Below are 20,832 nucleotides of genomic sequence, written 5' to 3' on the forward strand. Positions count from 1 at the left end.
GTTGGGAAGATCCCCTGGAGGAGAAAATGGCAACCCACTGCAGTATTCTTGCTTGAAAAACCCCATCGACAGAAGAGCCTGTCGGGCTGCAGTCCATGAGGTCACCAAAAGGACACGACTGAGAGACTGGGTACTGAGCACTACGTCCTACCAGTGCTATGATATCTAAGGGCCCAGGAGAATCACTCTGAGCCATAAATTTCCGTGAACATTGATCTTCTGGTTAAGCTTGATACAGGTCCCTAGTCTTTCTGTCTCAATTCCTTGCTAATCATGTGCAAATATCCTCACTCTCATGACATTTTACTGTTTCATTTTGGTACTCCTCTTCAGGTCCTCTCACTGTTATCCCACCTCTGCTGGACCACTAAATATTAGAGGCCTCATGTAGCTCAATCCTGCATCCCATTCTTTGCTTTATCTACATATCCTTCCTGGATAATCTCATCCAGTGCTATGTCTTATTTAAATAGGAACTTTGCACTAATTACCATCAAATGCATATCTCTAGCTTTGGCCTTAAGAGGCCAGACTGTTACAAGTAACTGCCTACTTGTTGCATCTAACTCTTGTCTGAATTTTTCATCTGGCCTCTTATCAATTACTACTGATTAAAGAGTTCAAGGACTTCCCTGGTGGCCAGTGGTTAAGACTCCTTGCTCCCAAGACAAGAGGCATGGGTTCAACCCCTGGTCAGAGAATTAAGACACTGCATACTGCATACCACACACACACACACACACACACACACACACACAGAGTTCAAGAACTCAGGTCAGTAACAAATCTACTGTGAAACATGGTTTTTACTTTGTTTTGTGGAGAGAAAGAAACTGAAATGAGGGAAGCTTGGAATGTGCAGAGATGCAGCTCTGTTTGAGAAGCAAAGGACAGACTAGGTGCTGTGGTGACTCCTGGCTTTGAACCCTTGGTAAAGGAGGGGCTACTTATTGGGATAGGAATACAAGGAAACCAAAACAAAACCAGGCCCTAAGAGAATGCTGAAGTTAACATGTCTATTTCATGGCAGACTAGTGGAGAAAGTCCACTGTTCAAAAAATCTGAAGACTTTAGTTTTATTTTTAGCATTTCTATTAATTATTGTGTGTGCGTATATAAGTGATAAGTGAAAGTCGCTCAGTCGTGTCTGACTTTTTGCGACCCCATGGACTATAGAGTCCATGGAATATTCCAGGCCAGAATACTGGACTGGGTAGCCTTTCCCTTTTCCGGGGGATCTTCCCAACCCAGGGATGAACCCAGGTCTACTGCATTGCAGGTGGATTCTTTACCAGATGAGCCAAAAGGGAAGCCTCATTTTAGAAAAGGCAGAGGAACCAGAACATTTCATGCAAAGATGGGCACAATAAAGGACAGAAATGGTATGGACCTCACAGAAGCAGAAGATATTAAGAAGAGGTGGCAAGAATACACAGAAGAACTATACAAAAAAGATCTTCATGACCCAGATAATCACGATGGTGTGATCACCAACCTAGAGCCAGACATTCTAGCATAGGAAGTCAAGTGGGTCTTAGGAAGCATCACCATGAACAAAGCTAGTGGAGGTGATGGAATTCAGTTGAGCTATTTCAAATCCTAAAAGATGATGCTGTGAAAGTGCTGCACTCAATATGCCAGCATATTTGGAAAACTCAGCAGTGGCCACAGGACTGGAAAAGATCAGTTTTCATTCCAATCCCAAAGAAAGGCAATGCCAAAGAATGCTCAAACTACTGCACAATTGCACTTATCTCACATGATAGTCAAGGAATGCTCAAAATTCTCCAAGCCAGGCTTCAATACTATGTGAACCGTGAACTTCTAGATGTTCAAGCTGGTTTTAGAAAAGGCAGAGGAACCAGAGATCAAATTGCCAACATCCACTGGATCATTGAAAAAGCAAGAAAGTTCCAGAAAAATATCTACTTCTGCTTTATTGACTATGCCAAAGCCTTTGACTGTATATCACAATAAACTGTGGAAAATTCTTAAAGAGATGGGAATACCAGACCACCTGACTTGCCTCTTGAGAAATCTGTATGTGGGTCAGGAAGCAACAGTTAGTCCTGGACATGGAACAACAGACTGGTTCCAAATAGGAAAAGGAGTACGTAAAGGCTGTATGTTGTCACTCTGCTTATTTAATTTATATGCAGAGTACATCATGCGAAATGCTGGGCTGGATGAAGCACAAGCTGGAATCAAGATTGCCAGGAGAAAAAAAAAAAAAAGATTGCCGGGAGAAATATCAATCACGTCAGAGATGTAGATGACACCACCCTTGTGGCAGAAAGCAAGGAAGAGTCTCTTGATGAAAGTGGAGAGTGAAAAAGTTGGCTTAAAACCCTACATTTGGAAAATAACAACATGGTATCTGGTCCCATCACTTCATGGCAAATAGATGGTGAAACATTGGAAACAGTGACAGACTTTATTTTCTTGGGCTGCAAAATCACTGCAGGTGGTGATTGCAGCCATGAAATTAAAAGACATTTGCTCCTTGGAATAAAAACCAACCTAGACAGCATATTAAAAAGCAGAGACATTACTTTACCAACAAAAGTCCATCTAGTCAAAGCTATGATTTTTCCAGTGGTCATGTATAGATGTGAGAGTTGGATTATAAAGAAAGCAGAGTGCCAAAGAATTGATGCTTTTGAACTGTGGTGTTGGAGAAGACTCTTGAGAGTACCCTGAACTGCAAGGAGATCCAACCAGTCCATCCTAAAGGAAATCAGTCCTGAATATTCAACAGAAGGACTGATGCTGTAGTTGAAGCTCCAATACCTTAGCCATCTGATGGGAAGAACTGACTCATTTGCAAAGACCCTGATGCTGGGAAAGATTTAAGGCAGGAGGAGAAGGGAACGACAGAGGATGACATAGTTGGATGGAGTCACTGGCTTGATGGGCATGAGTTTGAGCAAGCTCTGGGAGTTGGTGATGGACAGGGAAGCCTGGCATGCTGCAGTCCATGGGGTCACAGAGTCGGACACGACTGAGTGACTGAACTGAACTGATTAATTAGTTATGCAATCCTTTACACTCTGGTAAAAATGAAGGGCCCAGATTAGAATATCACCAATGTCTCTTTTACCTATGACATTCTGAGTCTAGTATAAGGTGATTTTGGTGGTTAGTTAGAGTCAAAATGGCAGTATTGTCTTCCTTCTTTCCCAGGTACCAACCAACTCTTATTAAATTACACATTTCAAATTTAAGAATGATTCTTGCAGAGAGAGACATTGCCTTAGTAATTTTCCTTTTTATTTATTTTTTTTTACAGACATCCAAAGACCAGAAAGCTTGGGAAAAAAAGAAATATGTAGAATATTATTTGGTCCTGGACCATGGTGAGGTAATTATATCAGATAAATGAGTCTTTTAAAATGCTATACTGCATAAGTTTATTATGCAAGATATTAAATAATGGATATGTTCTTAAAATAATGAATATGAGCTATTCTTTTTTATAAATTTAGAAATTTGACATGCATTTAGGCTGATATGATTTTGCCTTTTAAGGAATGAGTACCTAACGTAATATGCCTAAACTGATCTTTTTGCACTATAATGCTCCTTTCTTATTGTCTCAAGAACTCCAAACTTATTTTCTAATTAAATTCTTTAGTCACTTGTTTTATGTTAAATAGTTAAATCATTGGTAAATTGAAGTTTATGCTTATCAGGGAGTGGTAAATTTTTAAAAGAGCTAATAGAATTTTCTGAAAAAGGCACTTTTGGGTAATGTTCATTCTTAATCTTTTTTAAAAAAATTTGAAATAAAGCTTTATTTACAAAAGCATGTCATGGGCCACATTGGGTTCTTAGTTTGCAGATGCCTGACCTAAAAGCCAGAATCCAAAGTGAAAGTTAAAGCTATTCGTTTGGCAAAACTAGCCTATAAAAGAATTAGGACCACAAACTGAGAAAAATCATTTGTAGCATGTGTGACTGATAAAAGCCTAGATTCTTAACTTGGAAAAATGTTCATCACAAAGAAAAGAAGACAAGGACTCTGATAGAAAACTCTGTAAAGAATTTTTCATTTAGTTATATAACACATGGAGCTTTGGTTACAGTTTTGAATGCATTTTAATATATTGATTGTTCTAAACCTGAATTCCACATATGTGATCACAAAGGAAAACTTATGTTATGATAATATAAGTTAATTCATTTTTGACCTCTCTTTTTATATAAAGTTTGACCCCTTATTATATAAAGTTATATATATATATACTTATTACATAAAGTTTTGACCTTTCTTATTATACTAAATTCATTTACTGCTCATATTTCTTTAAATGAATAGACTCTTCCTTGCACTAATTCTACACAGTTTAAGAAGCCATGGTATTTAACTGAAAATACTTCAGGAATAGTTCCTTAGAGCTTTACACTGAGATAGTACTTTATGGGATGAAACATCATCTTCTAAAGTGCTTTCATTTAGCTAGAGAAATAAAGAAGTGTTTTGTTTTTAATGTTTAAGGGCTAGCTTTTATAATTGATCATTAACTATAATAAGTAAAATTAGTGAAATTGCTATTTTTAACCTTCTAATTTCATTCATTTCTATCAATGTCTGTATTTTGTCTGTGTTGTTTTTTAGTTTAAAAAATACAGTCAAGATCTAGAAGAAATAAGAAAGACGGTATTTGAGATGGTCAATTACATCAACATGGTATGATATATTTTATTGAGTGTTGTTTTAACAATTTGTTAGGTGGTGTCACTGGTCATTTCATGAGACAGGGAAGAAAAACCAATGCTTCTAAGAATATGGCTAACTGTCTCTTGAAAGGTGACCATAACTTTGGCTACTTCATTGAATATTAATATTACATGATAGAGAAGTATGTCACCTACTTGCCACATTATTCGTAGGTCCATCAAGATTTAGAAGGTGGTTTTGTTTCATGGTCTTTGTTTTTCTAAAGCCCAGTAAGAAAATGCTGACATACAAATCCCAATAGAAAACCAAATGGAAAAACCAACTAACCAACAAATGAGATAAGCCAAACTCTGGTACAATAGCAGCTTTTGATACATTATCTCATTTAAACCTTGAACAACTCTAACATATTATTAAATCTAATTTATAGCTAATGAATTAGCTTCTAAGACACAAAATAACTTGCCTAAAATCACAAAGTTAGATAACAATAGAGAGAAGATTTTATCTTAGATTGGTTAGATTTCCAAGCCTATTTTCATTGTACAACTGTTGATTCAGTCTTTAAACATGATTTTATCATCTAATTTCCATTAAAATTATATTTATATCCCTTCTATTCAAACCTTGTTAGTTGAACATATAGTTAGCCTACTTAGTTGAAATGGCGGAGTCACCTGTGGTCCTGCAATTACTGTAACAATAGAAATGAAATGAAGGCGGACTCAGTGACCAAGGTCACATCTCATTTTCTCACCACAGAGAGTATGCTGACTCCTCTTAAGAGACCTCAAGAAGTGGCCATGTTTATTGAGCACTTACTTTGTGCCAAGTATTTTTCTAGATTATGGAAATAAAAAGGGGAACAAAACTGACAAATATCTCTTTCTTCAAGGCATTATTCTTCCCTTCAGGAAGTTAGCATTCTTGTTCAAAGAGGCAAACAAGTCAAATAAAGAGTGTGTAAGATGATGATATGTACTATAAAGAATAATAAAACAGTCTTAAAAAAGAGAGAGAAAGAGAAAGGAAGAGAAAGATTTACGTGTATGCACTGTGGTTTGGTGGTTTTGTTTTGTTTTGTTTTTCTTCTTTTTTGGCTATGTTAATTCTTTGTTGCAGCACTTAGGTTCTTCGTCGTGGCATGCACCCTACTCTAGTTGCAATGCATGGGCCCTCTGGTTATGGTGTGAGGGCTTCGTTGCCCTGCAGCATGTGGGATCTTAGTTCCCTGATCAGGGATCAAACTCCAATCCCCCTACATTGGAAGATGGTTTCTTTACCAGAGAACCACCAGTGAAGTTCTGCAATGAGATGTCTTGGGTGCTGTGTTAATAGGGAAGTCATCTCAAATAGGGTAATATTTGAGCAGAGACTTGTAGAAAAGAGACAGATCTAACACTAGGAAGAAAAAATGACCTGAGTGTCGAACCTAGATTGCCTTGCTTGAGGAGTAAGTGGAAAGCCAGGGCCAAGAGAGGGAGATGACATCTAAAGGTAGTGGTGGCCAAAACTTGAAGGCCCTAGTGAGCCTGTGTAAGGACTTTGCTATTTTTTTTTTTAATAAAACATAGTTGATTGACAATGTTGTATTAATTTCTGCTGTATAGCAGTGATTCAGTTATACATTTACGTACATTCTTTTATATTCTTTCTCATTATGTTATCACAGGATAAACCATTGCAAAGTATGTTCCTTGTGCTATACAGTAGGACCTTGTTGTTTATCCATCCTATAAATAATAGCTTGCATCAGCTCATCTCAAACTCCTAATCCATCCCCCCCACACCACCCTCTCCCCCTTGGCAACTACAGGTCAGTTCTCTATGTCTGAGAGTCTGTTTCTGTTTCATGAGTCAGTTCATTTATGTTATATTTTAGATCTCACAGATAAGTGATCACAGATGGTATTTAGGATTTTGTTTTTCTTAATGAGTGAGGAAGACATTAGAAAGCCTAACCTGAGATGTGATATGTTTAGATCTGGGTTCTTAAAAGATGACTTTGGCTGTTCTGTTGAAGATAAACTGAAGGAGCGCAAGAGCAGAAACAAGGCCAGGTAGAGGAATTGTGTCATAATTCAGGCTAAGAGATGGTGGTGGCTTGAGAGAAATCAGTGATGGGTGACCTACTGGGAAGGTCTGATCTCTGGATAGAGTGACTTGAGTTTATAAGGTGCATGGGATATGAGAAACATAAAAAAAGAAAGAAGTCAGGTGACATCAAGGGTTTTGACCTGAGCAACTTCAAGAATGTGAAGCAATGGTGGGGGAACAATGGGAATGTTTCAGAGAAGAGATTAGGCTTTCCATTTTGGACACATCAACTTTGAGGTATCTTTTTGTACAAAGACTTCTAGGTGGAAATCCTGAAGATTGGAGTTCAGGGCAAGGTCTGAGTGGAGATATAAATCTATACCTTTTTTTAAACTTGGGCATTATTTATTTATTTTTAATTTATTTTTTAATTTGATTCTAATTGCTTTACAATGCTGTGTTAATTTCTACAACAGTGTGAATTAGCTATATGTGTAGCACACATAGGTGGCATAAGATGGGTCAGCAAACCGTGCCATGTGGACCAACTGTGGCCTGTTGCCTCTTTATAAAATAAAGTTTTATTCAAACATAGCCATGCCCATTTGTTTACATTGTCTATGGTTGCTTTGATTGCAGCCAAGACCATGTGGCCTTAAAGCCTAAAATATTTTCTATCTGGATCTTTACAGAAAATATTTGTAAAATCACCAGGGAAATGGGTGTAGGTAAGCAGGAAAAAGACACAAAAATATATCCTTGAAACACTTCTTTGAGGATGAGTAAGAGGGGAGGAGGTGAGAGTGGAGGTGAGACCAAGGAGTAGACAATAAAGAAAAGAAAAGGAAAAGTTGTGGTTGTGGAAGCTACTTGAAACAAACATCTATCAAAGAAAGACATAATCAATGATGTGAGATGCTTCTGAAGACCAGGGACTGGCCATTGGCTTTAACAAAGGAGAAATTATTGATCTCCTGGATGAAGCAACAGACTGTGAAAATCATGACTTTAGGGAGTCCAGAGACCATGAGAGACATGAATTTAGAAACAGCAAATACAGATTTGTTTTTTCTGGAAGTTTTTGTTATAAATGGGAGCAGAGAAATGGGGCATAACTCAAAGGAGGAAAAATCACAAAGAGAAATTCTCCCCGCCACAATGAGGCATCCTTTTGATGCTGATGAGAATGATTGCACAGAAGGCTCAACACTGACAATGCAAAGAAGATGGGAGAATTGCTAGAGGAATCTCTTTGATATGGGCTGAGATGGCAGGTCCGGTGCATAAGTGAGGAAGCTGGCCTTGGGCTCACAGACCTGTCATTCATACAGTGAAGAAGGGGAAGTATAGGTTGTTTGAATAGGTGTAGACCAGTGTGGGTGGATGGGTGGAGCTTGTGGAAATTCTCTTCTGGTTGCATCTGTACTCTTCAATGAATCTGCTCAAAGTGAGGACTTGAAAGAAAGTGCCAGAATGTTTAAGAAAGAGAGGCATGTGCAGAAAGCTGTGAGAGTGAATGGACTTTGGAAATACAGCAGGTTTGCTGGAGGGTGGTTCAGACCACTTGAGGTTAGTAGTCATGTCTTCTGAGTGAAAGCAGTCAACATCATTTGCTTTCCCCTGTCTGAAACCAGAGCTTGACAGAGGAGAAACAGAAAGGACAGTTTGTTTTAACCAGGGCTGAAGTTTTGTCAGGTGGGTGAAATAAAAGGAAGAGAGAAATAAGAAAGTTGGAAAACAATCAAAGCAAGATTTTAATCTGGTTAGATTTTTACTTACCTTTTGATGATAACTGCATACCTCAACACTTTTCTTGTTTTCTTTTTTAAAAAATGTCTTCTCAAATTTCTTAGCAGGAAGTTTCCCCAAGAGAAAGTCTTAACTGCGGTTTCCCCCCAGCTTTATTGAGATATATTTGACATATTATATTGGACAGATTTAAGGCATTCAATATGTTGATTTGGTGTACTTATATATTGCAAAATGATTAGTTTTGCTAACCTGATGGGTTGGCTAACACCTCCATCATGTCACATGATTCCATCAGGTTTTTTTTTTTTTTTTTTGTGATGAGAACATTTAGAGATCTACCCTTTTTGCAATTTTGAAGCATAGAATACAGTATCATTAACTGTAATCCCCGTATTGTACATTAGATCCCCAGAACTTACTTATCTTCTAACTGGAAGTTTGTACTCTTTGACCAACACTGTGCAGTTTTACAAACTATAGTAGCAATATAAGTTTTTATCTGTAAAGTAAGTGTATTATCTCATAAGCTTAACTGGTTATTTCTAAAGGTATCCTATGTGTGCTGTAGATTCTTTGGTTCAATCCAGTTCGATAACAGAGTCCCTTACTTTATTGTAACTCATATATGCAGGACTTTTCCATGTAACCTTTTCCTTTTCTGATGTTCAAATCAGCACCAAGTCAAGCTTGCTAATTCTTTTTAAAACTTTATTTATTTTCCATAGCAAGATTTTTTTTAACTTTTTATTTTGTGTTGGAGTATAGCCAATGAACAATATGGTAATAGTTTCAGGGGGACAGTGAAGGGACTCAGCCATACCTATACATGTATCCATTCTCCTCCAAACTCCTCTCCCATTCAGGCTGCTACATAACCCTGAACAGAGTTCTCTGTGCTATACAGTAGGTCCTTGTTGGTTATCCATTTTAAATATAGCCAAGCTTGTTGATTCTGAAAAATTATGACTCTGAGAAAGTTACATAGCAATTGAGGAAATACATTTATAGTGAAGTCATAGTCATGAACTACTAGCAGGATATTATAATATTTCTTGAGGTTGCAAGCAGGAAAAATTTGTTTCAATAGACCCTTTGTCACAGAAAAAAGGAGTTTATAAACCTGAACTAAGAGTGCGTGTCTTGCCTACAAATGGGGATGCTAGCGTCTGGCAAAAGAGATGGTGACTTCCATTACACAAGTATGTTTGGAAATAAGGTTTTTACAGTGTAATTGTAAAGAAGTTTGAAAATCTGGAGTACATAGAAAATATTAAAAGATAATAGCACCATTATGAATAGTTGCTTTGCCATTTTTTTCTTTTTTAACAGCTTTATAAAAAGCTCAATACTTACGTGGCCTTAATTGGGATGGAGCTCTGGAATGACGAGGATAAGATATATATATCTTCCAATGCAAGCGTCACTTTAGAAAATTTTTCTAAGTGGAGGGCAAATGTCCTCCTGAAGAGAAAGCACCATGATGTTGCTCAGCTACTCACGTATGTATAGATTTTCCCCCTTTTTTGCATTCTGTGGTATTTGGCATAGACATCTTTCAAAGTCTTGACAAAGTAAATGGTATCTCAAAGCATTACAGGTTTACACATAGGGCGCTAAAAGTTTACAAAATATTCTTTTGGATCTTACGTTGCACATGGTCTTCTTTTCTTTTTTTTTTTAAAAGAGAGAGAAGCTGTACGGGAGCAATGATTCATCAGAAGCTTTTTTGACTGTTACTTGGTCTATAACAGAACAGAAAGACAGGGTTTAGATAATGGGGGCTTCCCTGGTGTCTCCGCAGTAAAGAACCTGCCTGCCAGTGCAGGAGATGCAGTTTTGATCCCTGGGTTGGGAAGATCCCCTGGAGGAGGAAACAGCAACCCACTCCAGTATTCTTGCCTTGAAAATCCCAAGGATAGAGGAGCCTGGTGGGCTATAGTCCGTAAGGTCACAAAGAGTTGGATACGACTTAGTGACTGGACGACAGCAGCAGCAGCTACACAGGATATGAATATTGCAAAGCTGGTTCACTGGGGTTATCTTTGAAGGATAGCCACCCACAGTTTCTTCGTTTGGAAAGATGAGTTCCAGACTGAGGGACTCAGCACAAAACATACCTCATTTGAACAGCAGTATAGGAATTAAACTTAATGACTGAGCTACAAACATAAGAATATGGGAATTAAACTTTTACTAGAATGGCTCCAGGACCATGCTCAAATTGCAGTAGAATCTAGTGTTGTGAAATAATTAAGGTAGAGAGATATAAATCATGACCAGGATGACAGATTGTACAGATAAGGCATGGTAATCCAATATCAAGAGTAGATTTCCTGAATAGACAAGAATAAACAGGATAAAAGGACTAAAAAGATAATGGCAGAGGAAAGAACTGTGCTATCATGTGTAAATTGAAAGTCTTACCATTTCTCTGACAAATTGACAAAATACATCTATACTTGGGCATCATCAGGTAGGCATCTAATATGGACTCTAAGATTCCAAATGAACTCTCTCCACTGGAAAGAGAAAGCAAAATAGTGAACTCTATAATGGAGGTGAATTTTATTTTTTATAAATGAGCTAGGAGCAAAGATTAAATCCACAAAAATGTAGACTTGAATATAAAAATTTTCTAATATAATTTTAAAAGACAATACAAATGCCGTAAATCTTTAGAGTATCATGTGTGACACAAAGTATCATTTCAAAATAACAGATAACTCCATAAGGAATGGAAAGTGGAAGGAAGTTCTCTAATTTCTTCATTTTTTATGGCAAAATGTACTCTCTCCATTCTTGATGTTGATAAGTGGGAAAACATAGGTTCAACTTTTTATGTAAATGCATCTACTAAGGGAATTTGGAAAATAATACATACTTTGCAAATTTCTGGAGACAGACCAGAGTGACCTTCTTGAACAGATAGCACAATAGGAATAACCAAAAAAGCACGTGGAATAATTACAAATTGGAAGGAAAACAAAATGGAATAAAATTTTAAAAAGAAACTAAAATGACTGAAGACCAAATATATTATCTATGTGAACAAATGCAAGTAGTTAAAATATCTCTTAAACAGGACAGATATTTCAATTGCATAAGTACTTCAATAATACAAAAGCTTTCAGAATGGGCCCAGATTCACAGTGCTAAAAGAAAATCAAAGCAAACATATATAAAAATATATGAGGAAAATATAAATTAAAATGAAAGATATTTTAAAAATGAAAGATATTTCACTTTAATATATATATTTATATGCATTTATAATTTAATTTATATTTATAAAGCAAAAATATTAACAGTGATTACATCCAGATGCCTGGATTTAGATGGTATGACAACCATCATATAAAAAAAAGTGTCATGAGTTTCTCTGCTAATCAGCATTCTAGAGGAATTGTCTATAGAAAAATGTCTATTATTAGAATCATGAGTGCCTGCCAAGTTGTTTCAGTTGTGTCCGACTTTTTGCAAACCCGTGGACCATAGCCCATTTCATGGGATTCTCTGTTCATGGGATTCTCCAGGCAAGAATACAGGAGTTGGTTGCCATTTCCTCCTCCAGGGGATCTTTCCCACCCAGGAATCGGAGTCTCTTATGTATCCTGTATTGGCAGTCAAATTATTTACCACGAGCCCCACCTGCGGAGAAGGCAATGGCACCCCACTCCAGTACTCTTGCCTGGAAAATCCCATGGATGGAGGAGCCTGGTAGGCTGCAGTCCATGGGGTCGCTAAGAGTCAGACACGACTGATGTGACTTAGCAGCAGCAGCAGCAGCCCCACCTGGGATGCCCAATTAGAATCATAAGTTGTATCAATTTCTTTCTTTTTCACAGGACAGTAGAATTTTCTGGAGCAACTGTGGGCCTCGCTTACATGTCTACAATGTGCTCTCCTGATTTTTCTGCTGGCATCATTAAGGTTTGTTTAAAGATAAAATTGTTGGTTCTACAGTTCAAGTCTGTCAAGGGCTGTTGTGCTGAATCTATGGAGAAAATATTGTTTTTCTCCTTTAATCTGTTGATGTGGGAAATAACATTGATGGAATTTCAAATATTGCCTCAATCTTGCACATTCACCATAAACCCAGCATGGTCATAATGTATTATATCTTGTATATATTACTAAATTCAACATGTTAACATATCATGAAGATTTTTGCATCTATATTCAGAAGGGATATTAGTCTGTAGTTGTCTTTTCCTATAATGTGTATTTTTCAGGTTTTACTCTTAGGGCAAATATCAGTATAAACTTGACCATATGTAATGATGTGCAATTTTCAATTTTCTGGAATATTTGAATAAAATCAGTTTGTTTTTTTCTGGAATATTTGAGTAAAATCAGTATTATTGTTGTTTAGTCACTAAGTCGTGTCTGACTCTTTTGCCACACCATAGACTATAGCCTGCCAGGCTTCTGTGTCCATGGGATTTCCCAGGCAAGAATAGTGGAGAAGGTTGCCATTTCCTCCTCCAGGGGATGTTTCCGACCCAGGGATCAAACCTACATCTCTTACATCTCCTGCATTGGCAGGTAGATTCTTTACCACTGAGCCACCAGGGAAGCCCCAAATCAGTACTATAACATAGTAAAATGTTCAGTACAATTCATCAGTAAAATCATACAGGCCTGATATTTTTTGTTGCAAGGTTTTTAAGCATGCAATCAATTCTTCAATAAATATAGAGCTATTCAGCTTATTTATCTTTTCTTAAGTAAGCCATGGTAGTTTGTGTTTCAAGGAAAGTTGTCCATTTCATTTAAGTTGGCATAAATTTGTTGATGATATTCCCTTACTATCTTTTTAATGTATGAAGCATTTATAGTGATTTCCCCTCTGTCATTCATGATATTAGTAATTTGTGTGTGTGTGGATCGGGGGAGGGTTTCCCCATGATCAATTTGGCTAGGGTGTATCAATTTTATTGATCTCAGAGAAACAGTTTTAGCTTTACTGATGCTCCTATGGTTTTTCTGATTTCTATTTCATTGATTTCAGTTCCTGTCTTGACTATTGATTCTTTTCTTGCTTTCTCTGTATTTAATTTGTTCTTTTTTTAGTTAAGTAAGGAAGAATTTTAAATCATGAACTTGATACTTTTATTCTTTTCAAATATGATAATTTAATGCTATTAATTTCTTACTATGCACTGCTTTAGCTGCACCTGAGATATTTGGATATGTGTATTTTCATTTTTATTAACAAATTTTTTTCTAATCTTCATTTTTTTTTTCATTTAGTTTTATTAGTTGGAGGCTAATTACTTTACAATATTGTAGTGGTTTTTGCCATACACTGACATGAATCAGCCATGGATTTACATGTGTTCCCCATCCCGATCCCCCCTCCTGCCTCCCTCCCCATCCCATCCCTCTGGGTCTTCCCAGTGCACCAGCCCTGAGCACCGTCTCATGCATCCAACCTGGGCTGGTGATCTGTTTCACCCTTGATAGTATACATGTTTCAATGCTGTTCTCTCAGAACATCCCACCCTCGCCTTCTCCCACAGAGTCCAAAAGTCTGTTCTGTACATCTGTGTCTCTTTTTCTGTTTTGCATATAGGGTTATCTTACCATCTTTCTAAATTCCATATATATGTGTTAGTATACTGTATTGGTCTTTATCTTTCTGGCTTACTTCACTCTGTATAATGGGCTCCAGTTTCATCCATCTCATTAGAACTGATTTCAAATGAATTCTTTTTAATGGCTGAGTAATATTCCATGGTGTATATGTACCACAGCTTCCTTATCCATTCGTCTGCTGATGGGCATCTAGGTTGCTTCCATGTCCTGGCTATTATAAACAGTGCTGCGATGAACATTGGGGTGCACGTGTCTCTTTCAGATCTGGTTTCCTCAGTGTGTATGCCCAGGAGTGGGATTGCTGGGTCATATGGCAGTTCTATTTCCAGTTTTTTAAGGAATCTCCACACTGTTCTCCATAGTGGCTGTTCTAGTTTGCATTCCCACCAACAGTGTAAGAGGGTTCCTTTTCTCCACACCCTCTCCAGCATTTATTGCTTGTAGACTTTTGAATAGCAGCCATTCTGACTGGCGTGTAATGGTACCTCATTGAGGTTTTGATTTGCATTTCTCTGATGATGAGTGATGTTGAGCATCTTTTCATGTGTTTGTTAGCCATCTGTATGTCTTCTTTGGAGAAATGTCTGTTTAGTTCTTTGACCCATTTTTTGATTGGGTCATTTATTTTTCTGGAATTGAGCTGCAGGAGCTGCTTGTATATTTCTGAGATTAACCCTTTGTCTGTTGCTTCGTTTGCTATTATTTTCTCCCAATCTGAGGGCTGTCTTTTCACCTTGCTTATAGTTTCCTTTGTTGTGCAAAAGCTTTTAAGTTTAATTAGGTCCCATTTCTTTATTTTTGCTTTTATTTCCAATATTCTGGGAGGTGGGTCATAGAGGATCCTGCTGTGATTTGTGTCGGAGAGTGTTTTGCCTATGTTCTCCTCTAGGAGTTTTATAGTTTCTGATCTTACATTTAGATCTTTAATCCATTTTGAGTTTATTTTTGTGTATGGTGTTAGGAGGTGTTCTAGTTTCATTCTTTTACAAGTGGTTGACCAGTTTTCCCAGCACCACTTCTTAAAGAGGTTGTCTTTTTTCCATTGTATATCCTTGCCTCCTTTGTCGAAGATAAGGTGTCCATAGGTAAGTGGATTTATCTCTGGGCTTTCTGTTTTGTTCCATTGATCTATATTTCTGTCTTTGTGCCAGTACCATACTGTCTTGATGACTGTGGCTTTGTAGTAGAGCCTGAAGTCAGGCAGGTTGATTCCTCTAATCTTCATTTTTATTTCTTTTTGGGTTCACGTATTACTTAGATATTCAGGTCAGTTTAGATTTGATCCATTTATCATATTATGTTCCTCTTTTTCCTGAGTTATTCCTGTTGTAAAGTTTACTTTATCCAATATGAGTATAATACTTTGTGGACAGTTTACTTGATACAACATTTTCCTTCCTTTAATTTTTAACATATAGATTTCTTTCCATTTAAAGAAGATTTCTGCTAGACATTATACACATGGGTTTTTTTTTTTAATCTAGTCTGCCAATCTGTATTTTACATTGTATGCTTAAGTAATTTATATGTAATACATTACTGATACTGTTGAACTAAAATCTGTCATCTTGCTAGATGTTTCCTATACCATCTCTTCTATTTTTTCTGCCTTTTTAGAATTGAGTATTCAAAAAATAATTTCATTTACCTCCATTATTAGCTTTTTATTGACTTTTCTTTTTAATGGCTGCTGGGATTTATTATACTTATCTGTTTTACCTTTGTTATTGCTGTTGTTCTGTCACTCAGTTGTGTCTGACTCTTTGCAATCCCAAGGACTGCAGCACACCAGGCTTCCCTTTGTTTTTCCTCTGTTTCCTTGCATTGTTCACTTAAGAAGGCTTTATTACCTCTCCTTGCTATTCTCTGGAACTCTACATTCATTTGGGTATATCTTTCCCTTTCTCCTTTGCCTTTCACTTCTCTTCTTTTTTCAGCTATTTGTAAGGCCTCCTCAGACAATTATTTTGCTTCTTGCATTTCTTTTTCTTTGGGATGGTTTTGATCACTGCCTCCTGTACAATGTTATGAACCCCTGTCTATAGTTCTTCAGGCACTCTGTCTATCAGATCTAATCCCTTGAATCTATTTGTCATATCCATTGTATAATCATAAGGAATTTGATTTAGGTCATATCTGAATGGCTTAGTGGTTTTCCCTACTTTCCTCAACTTAAGTCTGGATTTTGCAATAAGGAGCTCATGATCTGAGTCACAGTCAGCTCTAGGTCCCATTTTTGCTGACTGTGTAGAACCTCTCCATCTTTGTCTGCAAAGAATATAATCAATCTGATTTTTGTATTCCACCATCTGATGAAGTCCATGTGTAGAGTCATCTCTTGTGTTGTTGGCAGAGGGTATTCTCTTGGCATTCTCTTGGCAAAACTCTGTTAGCCTTTGCTCTGCTTCATTTTGGAGAAGGAAATGGCAATCCATTTCAGTACTCTTGCCTGGAGAATCCCTTGGACAGAGGAGCCTGGCAGGTTAGAGTCCATGGGGTTGCAGAGTCAGACATGACTGAGCAACTCACACACACACACACACACACACACACTGCTTCATTTTGTACTTCAAGGCCAAACTTGCCTGTTACTCCAGGTATCTCTTGACTCCCTACTTTTGTATTCCAATCCCCTATGATGAAAAAGACATCTTTTTTTGGTGTTAGTTCTAAAAGGTCTTGTAGGTCTTCATAGAACCGTTTGACTTCAGCTTCTTCAGCATTAGGGGCATAGGCTTGGATTACTGTGATGTTGAATGGTTTGCCTTGGAAATGAACCGAGATCATTCTGTCATTTTTGAGACTGCAGCCAAGTACTGCATTTCGGACTCTTGTTGACTGTGAAAGCTACTCCATTCTTCTAAAGGATTCTCACCCACAGTAGTAGATATAATGAGCATCTGAATTAAATTCGCCTATTCCCATCCAATTTAGTTCACTGATTTCCTAAAATGTTGATGTTCACTCTGCCATCTGTTTGACCACTTCCAGTTTATCTTGATTCATGGACCCAGCATTCCAGGCTCCTGCGCAATTTTGTTCTTTATAACATTGGACTTCACTTTCACCACCAGATGCATGCACAACTGCATCTGCACAAATGCACGATGCATTTCTGCTTCGGCCCAGCCTCTTCACTCTTTCTGAAGCTATTTCTCTGCTCTTCCCCAGTAGCATATTGGACACCTACAGAAGATGAGGTGGGGGGCCTCATCTTCTGGCATCATATCTTTTGCCTTTTCATACTGTTCATGGGGTTCTCAAGGCAAGAATATTCAAGTGGTTTGTCATTTCCTTCTCCAGTAGACCACGTTGACAAGGTGAGGAGGCTGAAGCTAAAATCAGACTCTCTACTCCACTTGACAGTAAAAATATTTAATTATTTCCTGAATGATAATTCAGTTTGCAAACCAGAGGATCTGTCTCTCTATTCTTATCCTCAGGATCACGGTCCCAATGCACTTCAGGTTGCAGGAACCATGGCCCATGAAATGGGCCATAACTTCGGGATGTTTCATGACAACTACAATTGCAAGTGCCCGTCTATAGAATGTGTGATGGACGGATCATTAAGGTGAGCCTTTCTGGGGAGATGATACTTATTCTTGTTTTGGGTTCACTCTGGGCTATGCTACTCTTTTCTGTCATCTTCAGCAACCTGTTCAAACTTTCAAATTATTAAATAGTGGCATCACGACATGATCATGGATGTGGGTCTACACCAATCTACCTATACTGTCACACTCTTTGTGATGCCAAGGACTGTAGCCCACCAAGCTCCTCTGTCCTTGGAATTCTCCAGGCAAGAATACTGGAGTGAATTGCCATTTCCTTCTCCAAGGGATCTTCCCTACCCAGGTATCAAACCCAGGTCTCCTGCATTGCAGGCAGACTTTTTATCATCTGAGCCATTAAGGAAGCCCCATACCATCACACGGTACTATCTATATCATGTAATGTTTTTCATTAACTGAGACATAGTTTAAACATATTGTCTCTTTGCTGTTGGGGTGACATGTCACTCTATCCTCATCTTAGCTGCACAAGATCTGGGTTCAGAAGATCATTAGCATTTACCACAGTTTCAATGAATTCAGATTGGTTGCTCATAAGGGAAAAGTTTTAGAAGAAAAATCTAATTAAAGAAGAAGGAAATTAGAACACTTCCTAACACCATACACAAAAATAAACTAAAACTGGACTAAAGACCTAAATGTAAAGTGTAATACTATAGAACTCTTAGAGGAAAATATAGGTAGAACACTCCTGACATAAATCACAGCAGGATCTTTTTCTATCCACCTCCTAGAGGATTGAAAATAAAAACAAAAATAAACAAATGGGATCTAATTAAACTTAGAAGCTTTTGCACAGCAAAGGAAACCATAAAATGAAAAGACAACCCTCAGAATGGGAAAAAGTATTTGCAAATGAAACAACTGACAAGGGATTAACCTCCAAAGATATACAAACAGCTCATGTAGCTTAACATCAAAAAAAAAAAAAAAACAGACAATCCAATCAAAAAATGGGCAGAAGATCTAAATACATATTTTTCCAAAGAAGACATACAGACAGCTATAACGCACATGGAAAGGTGCTCGACTCACTCATTATCAGAGAAAAGCAAATCAAAACTACAATGCGGTGTCACCTCACACTGCTCAGAATGGCCAACATCAAAGAATCTACAAATAGGGCTTCCCTGGTGGTTCAGTGGCTAGAAGTCTGCTTTGCAATGCAGGCAACAGCAGTTCTGTCACTGGACCGGGAAGATCCCACATGCTATGGAGCAACTAAGGCCGTGCGCCACAAATACTAAGCCCCTCTAGAGTCTGCAAGCCACAGCTACTGACACCTAGAGACTGTGCTCCATAGCAAGAGAGGCCACAGCAATAAAGAATAGCCCCTACATGCCATAACTAGAGAAAATCCGCATCCAGCGGTGAAGACACAGCACAACCAAAAATAAATAAGTAAAACAATTATAAAAAAGAATGCATTTATTTAAAAAAATAACTACAAACAGTAAATGCTGAAGAGAGTATGAAGAAAAGGGAACCCTCCTCCACTGTTGGTGGGAACATAAATTGGTGCAGTCACTATGGAGAACAGTATGGAAGTTCCTTAAAACAATAAAATTAGAGCTATCATACCATCCAGCAATCCCTCTCTTGGGTATATATATGGAGAAAATCATAATTCAGAAGCATACATGTACCCTAATGTTTATTGCACCATTATTTACAATAGCCAGGATATGGAAGCAACTTAAATGTCCATTGACAGAGGAGTGGATAAAGAAGATGTGGTTCATATGAAATATTACTTAACCATAAAAAGAATGAAATAATGGCATTTGCAGTAACATAGAGGGATCTAGAGATTGTCATATTGAGTGAAGTCAGACAAAGACAAATATATAATATCACTTATACATGGAATCTAAAAATAGGGTATAAATGAACTTGTCTATAAAACAGAAATAAAGTTACAGATGTAGAAAACAAACTTACGTTATCAGGGGTTTAGGTGGGGAATACATTGGGAGATCGTTTTTGACATATACACTCTACTATGTATAAAATAGATAACTGATAAGGACCTACTGTAGACCACAGGGAACTCCACTCAGTACTCTGTAATTGCCAATATGGGAATAGAATCTTAAAAAGAATGGACTTATATATAGAGCTGATTCACTTTGCTGTATGCCTGAAACTAACACAGCATTATGCATCAACCATACTCTATAACGGAATTTTTTTAAAAAAGAATGTTCCCACAGGAGATGAGGAAGTCTTTGAAAAGAGATTACACACTCCTTTGTGTGTAATCTCTGAGGCAAAACTGCTCTGGAATTTTATCTTTAAAAACCCCACAATTCCTTTGATGTGTTCACTTTCTCTTGTATTTCCCTCTCTCAGTTCACCTAAGCTAAAGTTAAATCTCCCATGCCTTCCACAAAATAGAATATGGCTTGCAGGCCAGTTACATATCTTATGCTATCTCTTCCAGATATCACTGCATTTTTTAAAATTTTTTAAAATTTTTATTTACAGTTGATTTACAATGCTGTATTCTTCTGTACAGCAAAGTGACTCATATATATATATATATATATATATATATATATATGTATATACATATGTATGTATATGCACATGTATGTATATGCACATGAATGTATATATATTATTTTTCATATTCTTTTCCATTATGGTTTGTCACAGAATATTGAATATAGTTTCCTGTGCCGTACAGTAAGACCTTGTTTTTTATCCATTCTATATATGAGAGTTTGCCTCTGTTAATCCCAAAACCCCCATTCCTTCCCTCCTCTCCTCCCACCACTGCCTTTTGAAATCTCATCCTTATTTGTGGAATGAAGAGGGGCTATCAATTTAACTTTCTCTGAAGGAAAGTGAATTCTTAAACATATAAGTAAACATAATTTTAGTGCCTTTATGGTTTCACAACCAAAATGACCTAAGGCTGAATGAATGAGATTATCAGGATAAATTAGAAGAATTTTCAGTTTATTAAACAGCAGCTTGGATGCTCTACTTTGAGATGTGGCCATACTTGCTCATAAAGCTGGAGGTGTATATACTTGCCCAGGTGAGCTAATACAGGCACAAAAAAATGAGCTGATGATTTAGCAGCTGTTGAGTGGATTCCATTCATTCTTTCGGGTTGTGTTTTGAGTACATCACACTCAGCATCTGATATTTCTCCCTATCTACTCAGTGTGATTGTATTGG

At 37.4% G+C, this 20,832-nt stretch overlaps 1 protein-coding gene across 1 annotated transcript in view; it reads left to right on the top strand.

Annotated features, from left to right (window-relative positions):
- Window positions 1–20,832, top strand: part of ADAM28 (ADAM metallopeptidase domain 28) — a 72,399-nt gene that overhangs the window by 19,598 nt on the left and 31,969 nt on the right. The window contains exons 7-11 of the mRNA XM_043453489.1: window positions 3,290–3,361; window positions 4,619–4,690; window positions 9,800–9,969; window positions 12,316–12,400; window positions 17,512–17,642. Of these exons, the coding sequence (XP_043309424.1) occupies window positions 3,290–3,361; window positions 4,619–4,690; window positions 9,800–9,969; window positions 12,316–12,400; window positions 17,512–17,642 (530 nt within the window). The remainder of the gene's footprint in view (window positions 1–3,289; window positions 3,362–4,618; window positions 4,691–9,799; window positions 9,970–12,315; window positions 12,401–17,511; window positions 17,643–20,832) is intronic.

Source organism: Cervus canadensis, chromosome 30 (assembly GCF_019320065.1).
Source record: "Cervus canadensis isolate Bull #8, Minnesota chromosome 30, ASM1932006v1, whole genome shotgun sequence".
In the NCBI taxonomy this organism is placed as follows: Eukaryota; Metazoa; Chordata; class Mammalia; order Artiodactyla; family Cervidae; genus Cervus; species Cervus canadensis.